This window comes from Diabrotica undecimpunctata, chromosome 5, assembly GCF_040954645.1.
Source record: "Diabrotica undecimpunctata isolate CICGRU chromosome 5, icDiaUnde3, whole genome shotgun sequence".
Taxonomy (NCBI): Eukaryota; Metazoa; Arthropoda; class Insecta; order Coleoptera; family Chrysomelidae; genus Diabrotica; species Diabrotica undecimpunctata.
The window spans coordinates 56,089,417-56,103,919 of NC_092807.1; the positions used below are offsets into that span (position 1 = coordinate 56,089,417).

General features: G+C 31.8%; 1 protein-coding gene across 2 annotated transcripts in view; it reads left to right on the forward strand.

The window, feature by feature from the left end:
- LOC140441323 (spermine oxidase-like) overlaps nt 1–11,253 on the forward strand; it is a 52,547-nt gene extending 41,294 nt beyond the window's left edge. Inside the window, exons 5-7 of one of the 2 annotated variants that reach the window (XM_072531973.1) lie at nt 2,949–3,248; nt 10,439–10,685; nt 11,083–11,251. In XM_072531973.1, the coding sequence (XP_072388074.1) occupies nt 2,949–3,248; nt 10,439–10,682 (544 nt within the window). In that variant the 3' untranslated portion in view covers nt 10,683–10,685; nt 11,083–11,251. Of the gene's footprint in view, nt 1–2,948; nt 3,249–10,438 lie in introns of both variants that reach the window. The other variant, XM_072531972.1, reaches the window with a different exon arrangement.
- The last annotated feature ends 3,250 nt before the right edge of the window (nt 11,254–14,503 follow it).

Consider the following 14,503-nt stretch of genomic DNA (forward strand, 5'->3'; position numbering starts at 1 on the left):
GATTTTCTATATTGTCAAAACGTAGACAAGACTGTAAAAAAATATATCGTTGTAAAGTCATCGTCTCTCTAAATAAGCTTATTCCAGTTTCATCGGTCGACCAAAGATCTCCTAAATTAAGCAGAGCAGACTTGAACACCCCAGCCAAGTACAATAGTCCAAAGAACGCTCTTATTTCAGTTGCATTGGTTTCGCGATGTGCATACTGATGGTTTTCATCGTAGCAAGTGGACTTCCTTCTTATTTTTATATTAGTCCAAATTACGACATCATCCATCATACTACGTGTAAAAAGTAAATTGAAACATTCCACGGGAGTTTTCGCCATTTTTGCATTTCATTTTACACCTGGTAAATGCGTAATGATATTTACTGAGCGTGTTCTTACATTTATAGGAAAGCATGTTGAAGACCATTTAGTGCCGTCCTTACCTACGTAATGTTTCTTTAGACTCTCCTGTCCTTGCCCCAAGAGTTCATTTTCGATTTCTATATCAGCCACCGACTGTTCTAAATCAATAGCATCTTCCTCGCTGTCAGAGTTGTGGCTACTGTTGTCTTCATTGTCGGATTCGTTTTCGCTTTCAGATCAAATTACTACATCATCGTCTTATAAATCGTCCCATAAAGCTTGAAGCCTTGCCTGCTCCCGTTCATCATTTTCATTAAAAATAAATAATTTTAATGGAAATTATATTATGATGTAAATGCCCAACTCAAACAATACTACCATAAATATATTAATTTACCTGTGTGGTGGGGTATATTATACCCCAACGACGTTTGGATCAAAACAGCGATGCGTGCGTTCACTTCTAAAGTAAATCAACAACTAAGAGTAAGAGATCTCCTTCAAGGTTCTAATCTAACAAAAGGGACTGAAATGCCTGTCGCGCTAATTTACCGATAAAAATATTGGCGCTAATTTTAAACTCACTGGGGTATGTCATACCCCACCACCTAATTGTTTATACTTAATTAACTTATATTAATTCTTAGCTTCACTATATTTATCCTTATCTTGGTTTACGATGGTACTTATACAATACGATAATATCGTAAAAGTACAAGTAGTACACTATGTAGACAAACGAAATAATTCAAACACTGAAATAAAAAATAATGATTCTTCACAAATCGTCCCTACCATTTCCAACTATCGAATGTGAAAAGTGGTACTTTTCAGGGTAGGAAGATAACTCTTCTTTAGAGAATCCTAAATCAGCGCCTTGATAAATGAAAAATTTTTTATATTTTTTATATTCAATGTTTAATCCTTGTTAGATTGAGAAAAAAATTAAACTGCTTACCGTTTTTTTCTTTCCCAAAAATCAGATTCGTTACTTTGCTTTTTGTATTAGTCAACGATTTATTTTGGTCCAATGTTTCAAAATTGCAAATGTGGCATTTTTGACAGTTCATATTGGTATAATTTTAACACATTCATTTGGTGTAATGTTTCAAAATTGCGAATGTGGCATTTTCGATACTTCATATTGGTCTAATTGGTCTAACTGAAAAGGAGGAGAAAATATTTTAATGTTCTTACAAAGTTTATTAGAAATCATTTAATTAAAAATTGAAGTTGTATGGTAAAATGGGAAAATTTTGTTTAAAGAAATTCTTAAAAATATTTTTATGACAGTATTTATTGCTAAAAAATTAATGTAATTAGAAGCGTAAAAGACATAAAAGTTAAAATAATCTTCACGTCCTGTAAAAGAACTTCACGTCCTGTAGATACCTCAAGTACTCAGTCATGACCCTCAATTGTTGTAAAATAATGGTAAATTAAAAGTTTTCAATTTTGAATTAAACGTTATCATTGTCTTCAGTGGCGTCAGGTTCTGGAAGAAAATCTCTGGCAGTACTAGATGTTGGTAAAGATTTATAGGTATTAAGTTTTGTTCACATGGTGAAAACAGGTTTTTTTTCTTCGCATCCGTGATTGGGAGCCTTTCTTCGTATGCTTTAACGGGGTTCATACTATTTTGTTTGCCTCTTTTTTGTTTGGTTTCAAGACATAAAAAGTTTCCGTCAATGCTAGTCTTCATGAAAAGTTTCTCCATAAAGTACCTCACTGAAAGAACTTTTTGGAAGCAACAATTCACACAATTGTAAACACGTACGTTTTGTTCTTTTCAGTAATGTTTAGTATTTTCGAGAGTTCGCAGATTATAATTGAATAATTGTATTAATTACAACACTGAAACTAATGAATGTAACACATTCGTCCTTTTGCGTTGTACCAATTTGCCTTGAGTTAAAGTTATACAAAACAAAAGTGTCGATTCGTCATTTGCAGTATATTCGATATTTTGATCAAGACAAAATGACAAAATGTTCATATTCGATAGTTTTAACAAAATATTTCCCGCGTTTCTTATCAAGCTACAATTTCGATGTAGCACATAGTATACAATAAGTATAATAATTGCAAAAGTTATGATTTTCAGTGTGTCTTATAGTCTATAGTGAGTGTCTTATAAAGTAAATAAAACTATCCAGCTTGCAACTTTTTTATTGCGATAATCAATTTTGTTGTTTGGTTCAATGTTCAAGGACCTTCTTATTTCCAACTTTGGCTTTCAAATATTTCAACAAAGCCTTACTTAGGGTCTATGACTATACTAAATATAATGTAATAGTATTAATATATTAACAGAAAGATGTAAAGATATATAAGCCTAATTCAATAATCAAAATTAAGTAAGTGATTTTTAAATTTTTGATGACATTTCATCTTTTTTTACACCTAAATTTATTATAAATTAAGTATGTATCACTAAATAAATACCTGAATCGTGTATTCATAATTGCAAATTAATTACGTATGAGTGTTTATTTTACTTGTCTTTTACTCCACTGATGATTTACTTGTACTGAATAAACATTTATTATTGGGAAATATTAAGCACACAATTATAAGAAACCCAGGGATTTTTCAGGTGGCCAGACGGCACGAAAGGTTTTAATTTATTATGGACTGAAAAGGATAGTTTAAATCTACGAAACGAATTGCCAGCTTCTGGACCAATTGATGAACACGGCAAATCTTGGTTAGAAGATGTGTTTGGATTTTACATCATTGATAGTCAAGTAAATACGTTATTAGGATGGGTAGTTGGAAAAATGGCGGCAGAAGTAGAGTATATGAGTGACAAAGACGTCATTGCTGTTTGTATGTTTGTCTTGCGTAAGTTTTTAGGTAAAATTTACGATATCTGCGAACCTGACGAAATTTTAAGGTAAGTTTAAAAAAAATTACACAAAGCTTTTTCCTCAACTTTGTAATTCTGATTTTATATATATAAATAAATATAAATATATAAATATATATATATATGTATATATATATATATATCTATATATATATTTATATATATATATATTTATATATATATAAATATATATATATATATATATATATATATATATATATATATATATATATATGTATTGCCATAATATGGATTGACTTTATAAGTGCTGTTTAGTTTTGTCAGTCTTTTGTCGTTCTAATACAGAGTTCCATATAATATATGGTTAGTATATTTTGTGAAATATTTATATTTATTATTTTTAATTTTTTCTACCTTGATAAAAATAAATATTAAGGCAATGTATTTGGTTAACCATATTATCTTGATGTAGCAGTTTCTTTAAAAGTGTTTCGAAAAATTTTTGAAAAAGTTGGAAAGACTATAGTGGAATAAGATGCACTGGATATTTCTTTGGAATTAGGCACTCGAAGGAACGGATTCAAAAAGTCCTTTAAAAAAAAATTTAGTTCCCTATGAAGCCCCAGGATTAACGCAAAAAAAGAGTTCCATCAAAAAAAAAATAACTGCGCGAACCTTTGCTTCACCAAATCTTAAAGAAATCCCCGAACATATATTTATTTTAATACCCAGAAGTAACTTGGTTTTTTCAGATTTTTTTTTAATAAAAATTGAATTCAGGAAAAATATTTGAATTTTTCAAAAAAAGAAAAATTAGGTTTTTTGTAAGTATTTTTTTAAAAACTTCTAAATAATTAGTTTTTGTGTGATTTTTCTGTCATTTTCAATGGCAGGGTTAGATTAGCGATTTTTATAACCATATTTAGGGAGCTAAAAATTTAGCCAAAGAAGTTTCTAAATATATAATTTAAGGTAAGGTTAGCAACCTACCATTCGTAAAAAAAATACTGCTCAAATAAACAATGCACAGCCTCGGAACCGAATTGATACTATAAAGACGACTATGGCAAGACAAACGAAAAATATTCAAAACCCAGATGAAAATTACTACTTGGAATATTATATCACTGAACTCAAGGGACTAAGAACATCACCCAAGAGCTGAAAAAGAAAAAAATAGAGATTGAATAGAAAATGACAATCAAAATTGGGTAAATACATACTAATCTACAATGAAGTAGCAAAAGAAAACCGGGCCAAGGACCTGAATATCATCGAAATATATGGCCCAGAAAATAACAAGCCTCAAACAACAAGGGAAACGTTTTGTAACCCATTACAACAAGCAGTAGATTAAGTCAGTAAAAAGATAATATTGGGGGATTTTAAGGCTCGATTAGGCATTCAAGTAATACACGGAATTAAGCAAATACATAACGAGAATGTTAAAATGAAAATGGAGAACTGAGGATCAATTTCTGCACGAATAACGAACTTTAATAAACAACATATTTTTTGACCACAAAGCCCAACACAAATATACATTTAATAAAACTGGTGAACATATAGAGAATACATCATTTATGTTTTTTAAATAACAAACATATAAAATCGGAATTTGGTGTTTATTGAAGGTAAACTAAATGCACGATCAAATACTTACCATGTCGAGATATTATTATGAGGTTTTTTCCTGGTTTTTCCCTCATAATTTACTATGGAATAACTAACAGGAGAATTTTACTGTCATCATGGCATGTATTTATCTTTTTAAAGACGAATTACATGTTATGATTTTTTTCTGATGGATATTCTCAAGTTAAAGTTGATTTCATGTATTCGAATGAACTATCTTATATGTAAAGTCGTCCCAGGAACGCAACTCAACAATATTGGCAATATCATTTTAAAGTCGTCTAATTTAAAATGGATAATGTATGTCTGAATTGTTAATATAGATAAGTCAGATAAAATTAATTTATTAGAAGAATTTTTCACTAAGTAACAAAAAACAAAATTTGTTTAATTTACTAATGTTTGTATTTTGAGAACGATTTCCGAAGTGGAAATTGAAACGTCAATAAACGTATTTTAACCTTTAATTGTGGCTTATTCCCATTTAAATAGTAATTAATTTAAAATGCCACAAGAAAATAGCTTCAGAACAATATGGTGAACAAAGATTTATGATAGATTTATGGTATAACCAACAGAGATATACATCCATAGAAAATAATCGACGTAAGATGCCTCAACTCAGTTTATGTGGGTAGCGACCATATCGTAGTATTATGTAAAATAAGAATCATCCTGAAGTACAAACAGAGCCGCAGGTTGCCTGAATATTTCAATATGGAGAAATAAAACTATCGGAAAAGAACCGAAAGGCATAATTTACAAAACAGTCATCAGACCATCAATTACATACGCGGCACAAAGACGATCTGATACAGACAGGACAAAAAGGGTGATAGAAACAGCAGAGATAAAAAATTGATAGTAAGACACTATGGGACAGAGCAAGAAGTACAGATATATAACGTAGATTTAAGGTGGAGAACATCAATAACTGGGTAAGAAATAAAATAGTAGAATGTAACGATCACATAAGTCGAATGACAACAAATAGAGTAGTTAAGACGGCAAAAGACGGTTCCCCAATAGGAAGACGATCAGTAGGAAGACCACGAAAACAATGGACCGACAACTTACTGAAAATACATTGAAAAACAGACAGAGTCATCTTCACATAAAAAGAAGAAGAAAAAGTAGTAGTGTGCCTTATCTCAAAAGTAAATCCAGCCAAATGCATGTTTTATTATCTTTACCTTACCTGTAGCCTTTGCTAAAATATTTGACTTATTTTGAATTAATGAACGTCACATTATACCAATACTTTAATTTTATTTTTTGTTGCAATTTATTTAGGGTAAAATACCCAGTGATTGGCCATATTTAATATTTGTGTCAGTCATTGGCCCCCATTAAAAAACTTTTCAAAACAAGGCATCACTGTACAACTAATACTAAATACCAGTATCAAATTCGTCTTCCAACATTCAAGGCTACTTCTATAAAATTTCGTTGTTAAACAATCTGCCATTTTCCCGCTAGAACTCGTTGTTAACAGGCCATTCAGTCGTGTGTAGTATTATATTAGATTTCTAAAGAAGTTGCTAAGGGCGACTACATCTTGGTAAGTGTTTGTGCAGTTTATTTTCTTTAAAATCCTGATTTTCTTACTTTGATTGTCTTAGTTAAGTAATTGGTAGCTAATTAAATGATTTTTTTAAGTTATAACTAGTAAATTTAAGAAAATAAATGACGGCCAATCTTTAGATTATAAAACTCATACTAAATTAGTGATTGGCCTGATGGCCAATAACTGACTTTTAAATACCTCGACGAAATTATATTTTCTATAAATGCTTTTGAACTCTTTGGGCATATTAATGCTATTGCTAGTCTATATGCTACAAACAAATCATTAAAATCAGGTATTGACCTGCGGCCAATAACTCATGTTACACAGGGCCAATAACTGATTTTTACAAATTTCAGGTAATAGTAAAATGAACTTTTTTGGAACAATACCTAAAATTACTGACGGAGAGAAATACTAAAAAAAGTATACAGAAGAAGAGCTTCAAACTGCCCTAGATGAAATAAACAACAGGTTTTAATTACGAGAAGTTTCAAGGCGGTATAAAATTCCAAGGGCAACCCTACAATTTCGAAAAAGTAAAAAATTTACGAAACGAAATTTAAGACCTAATCCAATTCTTCTATCAGAAGAAGAAAAAATTTTGGTAAACTGGATTTTCGAAAATCATAGGAAAGGGTTTCCACGTCGAAAGGAAGATGTGCAGGAATCAGTTAAGCAGTTTCTTGATAGCAATCCCAGAGATAATCCTTTTGTTAACAATTGTCCTGGCGAAACTTGGTACAAAGCTCTCCTACGAAGCATTTCTGAGATTTCTTTGCGTACAGCAGAAGATGTAACCGCGGCTAGCGCAAATGTTTCGGAAAGTGACATACGAAAATGGTTTTTTGAAGTTGAAAGTTTTTTCATAGACAAAGGACTTACGGAAGTGTTACAGTGCCCCGATCGTATTATGAATGCAGATGAGACATGTTTTATTCTGTGCCCGAAAAACAGTAAAGTTCTAGCGCCTAGGGGGGCATCAAATGTTTATGAAGTGGAACATTCATCGTCTAAATCTACCATCACTGTGATGTTTACTTTTACAGCATCTAGAGGAATAACACCACCGATGGTCGTGTATCCATATAAGCGGCTTCCTGCGAATATCGCCAAGTCTGTTCCTGGTGAATGGGGCATTGGCCTTTCTGATACGGACTAGATGAAAGCAGAATTAATGTGTGATTATATTGAAAACATACTTTATCCGCATTTAAAAAAGGTAAATATGTCTTTTCCGATCATTTTGTTTTTAGACGGTCATCGAACACACATGACGTACAACCTTATTACCTTGTGTAAAAAACTAAATATGGTTTTAATATGTCTATATCCTAACTCTACGAGATTACTTCAACCAGCAGCTTTTAAGCCTATCAAAAGTGGATGGAAGAAGGCTGTTATACAATGGAGACGAGATCATCCTTCAGAGACATTATCAAAAGATCATTTTGCAAATGTTCTGAAAATTGCCGTGAAACAAACTGGAAAGTCAGAAACAATAAAAAGTGGATTCAAGGCTTGCGGACTATACCCTTGGAATCCAAATGCTTTAGATTATTCCAAGTGTCTTGGAGGACAAAAAATATTGACAGTTGAATCCGAAACAAAGTCAGAAAATCTAAGTAACACATTTTTAAGTTACAATTTTATTTTTATTTTAAGTTACATTAAGTTACAATACATTTCTCTCGCATAGTAGGAAATGACATTATTGAAGAATTTAACAATGATTACAATGATGTTACAGAAAATAAACAACTTCTATTGTTTAAGTTTTGGAAAAGTTTTAAACACATTTTTCAGGCCATAGAAGTGATTCCGGTGGAACAGCAAACTTTAAATATGCCTACCGATAGCACTGCCCATACAGAAGAGCCTGAACCTTCCGATTTCAACAATAATGAGATTCCTGTATTAATTGTAAATCACGAGCAAATATTAGATGGATTCCTGGATGAAAATATTTAAATTATTAACGTCCAAGATATGCCCCCAGAACCTACAGGTACGGAGCAAATTGAACTATCACTGCCTAATAACAATAATGAAAACACAAACGAACAAAGGCCTCCAAATCTGAATGAGACTTTGCAGTTTGCAAAGACACCTAAACTTAGTACTTATAATTTTAGTGCTTCTCGTGTACCTATAATTTTAAAGAGCAAAATCTTGGAATTAAATGTAACTTTTGCCGAAGGGCCTACCACATTTTTTGCATAAATGGACTTAATATGCATTAATCAAATTCACAAATATTTAGCTGCAATATATGTCTAAAAAACAAACATAAAATTAATTAAGTCTTATAGGTACGTATGTATCATTTTTTACTTTTATATTAAAAGAGAATTATATTAATAGGGAATTATTTTGGTTTTGTGTAGTTTCTTTACTGTGAATAAATACTACATATTATTATTTTAATTAGTACCCAAACCTGTTCAATTTTTAATTATCTTTTTCGGCCAATAACTGATTGATTGATGGCTAATCACTAGAAGTTTCATAATCCGTCTTGGCCAATAACTGACAAATTAGTAACTAATCACTGGAGGAGCCATGCCAATTACTAATTTTTGACAGACAGGTATTATAAAAGATTTATTGGAACTTAAATTTTATTCTAGACTAGAAATGTTTGGTTTTGTATAAACTACAACTGATTTTTTATTGGGAGCAACGTAATATTCCTACTGATAAACATTTATTACATAATTCTATGATTTAATTCCTTAATAGAAATGTGACCGGCCAATCACTTGGTAGTCTACCCTAGCTATTTAGCTAAATAAGTAACCTATTTAGCTTACAGTGCTTTCTTAAAGATCTACTATGGTTTGTCTGTTTTCCTCTCTTTGCGTATTGGGTCTGCTCTTACTTTTAATAAATGTTCATAATCATAATAAATTGTTTCGCCTCTCTTTGTCCTGGTAACTTCCTCCACCAGTCTAGAGATTTTTGTGCTACCCACCTTCTTATAGCCATTCTGGTTAGCGCTTTGCTTCCGAGTACCCAGGCTACCTTGCTATGGTCTCCTAGTTTATTTAGGGTACCTACCCACAAAATCCCATACTAGCTTAGAATTGACACATGTGGACTTGGGTGCTACATATCTATCTGTGAAGATGGCAATTTAATGGTGTGATCTTTTCTGCCTTTATATTTCTTCTATGCAGTGATAGATTGCCGTTATTTTCACCTCTAAAATTGTGACATCCTAAGACAGACTTACCAGGAAATACATTACTTGCTTAAACCCTACTATACCGGCTCCTACACCCTCCAATATTTTTGATCCATCAGTGTACTTGCTTTTATCTCCTCGATTAGCTTTCTATTATCATCACTATGCATCTGGTGTATTTTTTTAAATTGAATGAATTGAATTTGAATTGGTGTATTTTGTGAATTGTGCATCACAGTTCTAGCTTCGCTCTGTGTTAAGGTATAAAGTGGTAGAACATTTAGCAAGACTTCCGACGCCGCAATAGGAGTTGTTTTTATGGATCCCATAATAAACAGACATGCTAGCCTTTGTATATTACTTAGCAACCTTATTGCTCCCACTTGCTGCGTCTTTGTCCACAACGTCACGGATCCATGGGTTAAAAAAATCTGAAAGAAGAAGAAAATGAAGAAGACACGGTAAATCGACCCTCTTCATAGTTCAATTATGTTTAGAAGCATATTGACTTATCCAGCATAGTTTCAGTTTATTTTATAAATAAATGTTACAAAGAAGTCAATTTAAATTTGTAGTTTACAATGTTCAATCAATATTCTACGATTTTTTTGGGCTTTAACATTTGTTTGAGTTGTTGTTCTTAACAAAAATAAATACATTTTCATCAAACTAATTTCATAACATTGAGCACGGTGAATAGAATCAAAATGTTATGGATTGCCACTATATAATCATTTTCATTCATTTTTTTATACATGATTTTCGATCAATCTGTCGCATTGTATTTTACAATTTGAAGTAAATAATTTATGTGCTTTCTTTATTTTTAAAGTGCCTTTTTATTATATTTAATAATTTACCTTTTAGGTCAAAATGGAGCAGTAATCCTCATTTTTGTGGTTCTTATGTCTACAAAAGTATTGATCAAGAAAAGCACAATGCAACGGCTGAAGATTTAGCTAGACCAATAATTGCCAAATCATATAATAAACCCACTTTATTTTTTGCTGGAGAAGCCACAAGCACAGACCACTTCTCTACCGTTCACGGAGCCATTGAAACAGGTTTCAGAGAAGGAGATAGACTAGTAGACTTATTACAAGAGGCATAAAATGTAATAATTAATTTATAAAATTACTTGTATATAGAAAATTTATCAGTGTAATAATATTAACCCTAAAATTAGTAGAATAAGAGAAATATAACAAATTTTAGATGCATATTTTATATGTTACATTTTTATATAACATATTTTAAAAAAAGTTTATTTTCTAATTAACCACTTAATGTATACTTTCCTGTACATCCATAAAATACTTATTTATTCAGCATTAAAACAAATTTTCTGCTTAATAAAATATCCCTTATAGTTCTCGTATGTGAAAAACATAAGTATAAGTGGCCCACATCTACTGCCTTACTTATGCTTACTTACTACTTACTATGTTTTTTGTATTTTAACATTTTTTAATATTTAAATGTTTAAAATATTTTTGTATTTTAACCCTCAGGTGGGCCCGCTTTTAAAAATCACTGGTGTTCGCGCGCAGCTTCACTTTATCCCGCAAGCAGAAAAACTAATAAAAACTCTAATTAATTGTACATTTCATATAGTTCAATCAAATGATTTAGTTCAAAATAGTACAAAAAATATTATTTAACAACATGATAAAATAATAAATCTTATTTTAAAAAAAAAAACGTTTTTACTAATATCCCTCTTTCTCCTCCTCCACTTAAAAATAAACACACAATTTTGGCAGGTAATAGTATTAATGTTATGCCTCTTGCATACAAAATGTTTACATATATTTTTGTCGTATACAATGATATACATATAAGATTTATTTTGTCCTTTTTTGTTGCATGTTATAAAGTTTTTTCGATTATTATATTCCAGTCGTCAGAGACTAAAATGCCAGTGAGCCTTTAAAAACGGGAAAGTAAGGGGAAAGTAGTGGAAAACGGAAACAATCGATTTATTAAGCATCTACACATCGCAGAAAAAATATTTTAAGTAAAAAATATAGCTAAGATGATTTTAAATAAAAATCTTTAAATTATTTTTTATGTATAATAAACGGTTCTCTCAGAAACAACGAATAAAGCGACCGGCAATTTTCAATGTCAGTTGCGCTTGCGAAATCAATTTTAAATAAAATTTATATCAATTTTAAATAAAATTTATATCAACTCGACGGTTAGAATTCGATATCTTTTCATAAAAGTGTCCTCTCGATAAAAATAAAAATGCGTTTTGAAGCAAAAGATTCTCATAAAAACAATAAAATTTATGACCTAAAAACCTAAAGCCTGAAATTTTGATTTTTTGTTTTGACAAAAAATGTGATGCATTTGAAATATGCCTAGAAAAACTGATATTTTTTGAATAATACAAGTAGGTTTTTCAAAACCACACAATGTGAGCTAAAAACTTCTTTTAAGAACGTCTTCGTAGAAGTATTTCCCCTGACGGTGATCGTTTCTGTTTGTTTTAAATCACAATCTGTTACATACAAACAAGTAACAAGCATTTATGTTGAACGAATATAATATGTAAGCACGAGTTTTAGTCCAACGACTATTATCTCCTACTAAGTTTATTACTAATAACTAAAACTAAGTCTAGACACCTATTTTCTAAACGGTAAGTAAAGAGAAGTTCCAATGTTTAATCTTTTGACTGCTAACTCGTTGGGGTGTCACTGTTTCGATCTTCAATTCCCTGTAAATATCTGCATTTGAAATGAACCACGGCGCTTCAGTGATGACACGAAGAACCCTCGTTTGAAATTGCTCTACTATTGCTATGTTGGATATAGTTCTTGGATATCCAAAGGACAGGTTAAACTGTTCTTTCAAATATCTATAATAGAAATCATAGGTTATTTTAGGATTAATTTTTTCGTGCTTCATTCTTCTTCAAGTGCCCTCTCCGCTACGGAGTTTGGCAACCATCATTGGTATTCGTATCTTTGAAGTTGTTGCTCTAAATAATTGATTAGATGTGCACTGGAACCAGTCTCTTAAATTGCGCAGCCAAGATATACGTCGTCTCCCCAAGCTTCGTTTGCCCTGAATCTTTTCTTGGATAATTAACTGGAGCAATCGGTACTTTTTCCCTCTCATCACATGACCAAAATATTCCAACTTTCTTCTCTTGATCATGATCAACCGCTCCCGTTCTTTGTTCATTCTTCGAAGAACTTCACTATTTGTTACTTTGTCTGTCCAAGGTATTTTCAAAATTCTTCTGTATATCCACATTTCGAAGGCCTCTAGTTTATCAATATTGCTCTTGTTTAAAGTCCAAGTCTCTACTCCGTACAGCAGTATCGAGAAGATGTAGCATCTAACCAATCTCATTTTCAGGTTTAAGTTAATATCATGACTTCCCAGATTGTCCTTCATATTAACAAAAGCGGCTCGAGCCTTTCCAATTCTAGTTTTTATTTCTTTTGTGATGTCATTGTTGTTATTAACGCTTGTTCCCAAATATTTATATTTGTGCACCCGTTCGATTTCGTTATTGTGAATGTACAGGTTTGCATTCAATCTTAGTTTTTTTGAAATAATCATGAATTTCGTCTTCTTGACGTTCATTGTTAACCCTTTCTCTTCACTAGCTGTGACTACCTTGTTTAAAATGGCTTGCAGGTCTTCTACTGTCTCCGCTATTAAACCCGTATTATCTGCGTATCTAATATTAATAATTGGTTGGCCGTTAACTTTTATCCCAATCTCTTCTTCCTCCAATGCTTTCTTCATAATTTCTTCCGAATAGAGATTAAATAGCATTGGTAACAGCACACATCCTTGTCTAACTCCTTTTTTAATTTTAGTTTTATTTGTTGTGCTATTTATTTTCGATGCGTGCGACTGCTTTCTGATATGTCAAGATGTTAAAGGCAAATAATGCTTCGCGAGTTCCATATCCCTCCCGGAATCCAAACTGAGTTTCTCCGATATCTTCTTCCAATTTTCTGTAAATTCTATTGTGAATTATTTTGAGGAATATTGGTGTGGCTCATCAGACTGATCGTGCGATGATCACTGCACTGATTAGCATATGCCTTCTTGGGAAGAGGGACAAACGTTGATCTTAGCCAGTCGTCAGAAATTATACTGTTTTCATAAATCTTGTTAAATATGTCAACTAACAAGTGGATTCGATCTTCGTCTATCAACTTTAGTATATCCGCTGGTAGCTCGTCTGGTCCTGAAGCTTTGCTATTATTTGATGACTTCACCGCTTGCATTACTTCTTCTTTGCTTATTTCTGGACCTGTCTCCTCTGGAAAATTATCACAAGGAGGCTGCCTTTGATCGTCAAATAGTTTTTCTATGTATGTCTGCCAATGTTTTAGTTTCTCCTCTGTTTCCATTATCATGTTCTCTTTTTTGTCTATAAGTACTGTCTGCTTCCTGTTTCTATTGTTGATCATTTCTTTAACTTTCTTGTGAAGATAGAACGAATCATATTTGGCTTCCAAGTTTTCAATCTCCTTACATTTGTCTTGCAACCATTGTTTTTTAGCGTCGCGGATTTTTCTTTTGATCTCTGTGTTAATTTGCTTATACTGTTCCTCATTTTTGCCCTCACTCATCCATTATTTCTGTTTCTTTGGTTTTCTCTCTTCAGAATATTTTTAGCGGGCTCCAGCACGTTCTTTTTAATAATGGCCCAGTGTTTATTAATGTCTAGTTCTGGTATTTTCTCTATCTTTTCAAGTTTTTTAAGATTTGCCTGAATGCTTGTTTCTACCTGATGTTTAATTGTTTCATCATTTAAACGATTGATATCTATTACTTGTTTGGGCTTAGGTGTTTGTACTCTTTTAAGTTTTATTCAGAATTGTGCCACTACTGCTTCATTAACAAAGTGTATTGTTCTTACTCGTACTTCTGCAAATAAAGTCCATGCATTCTTTA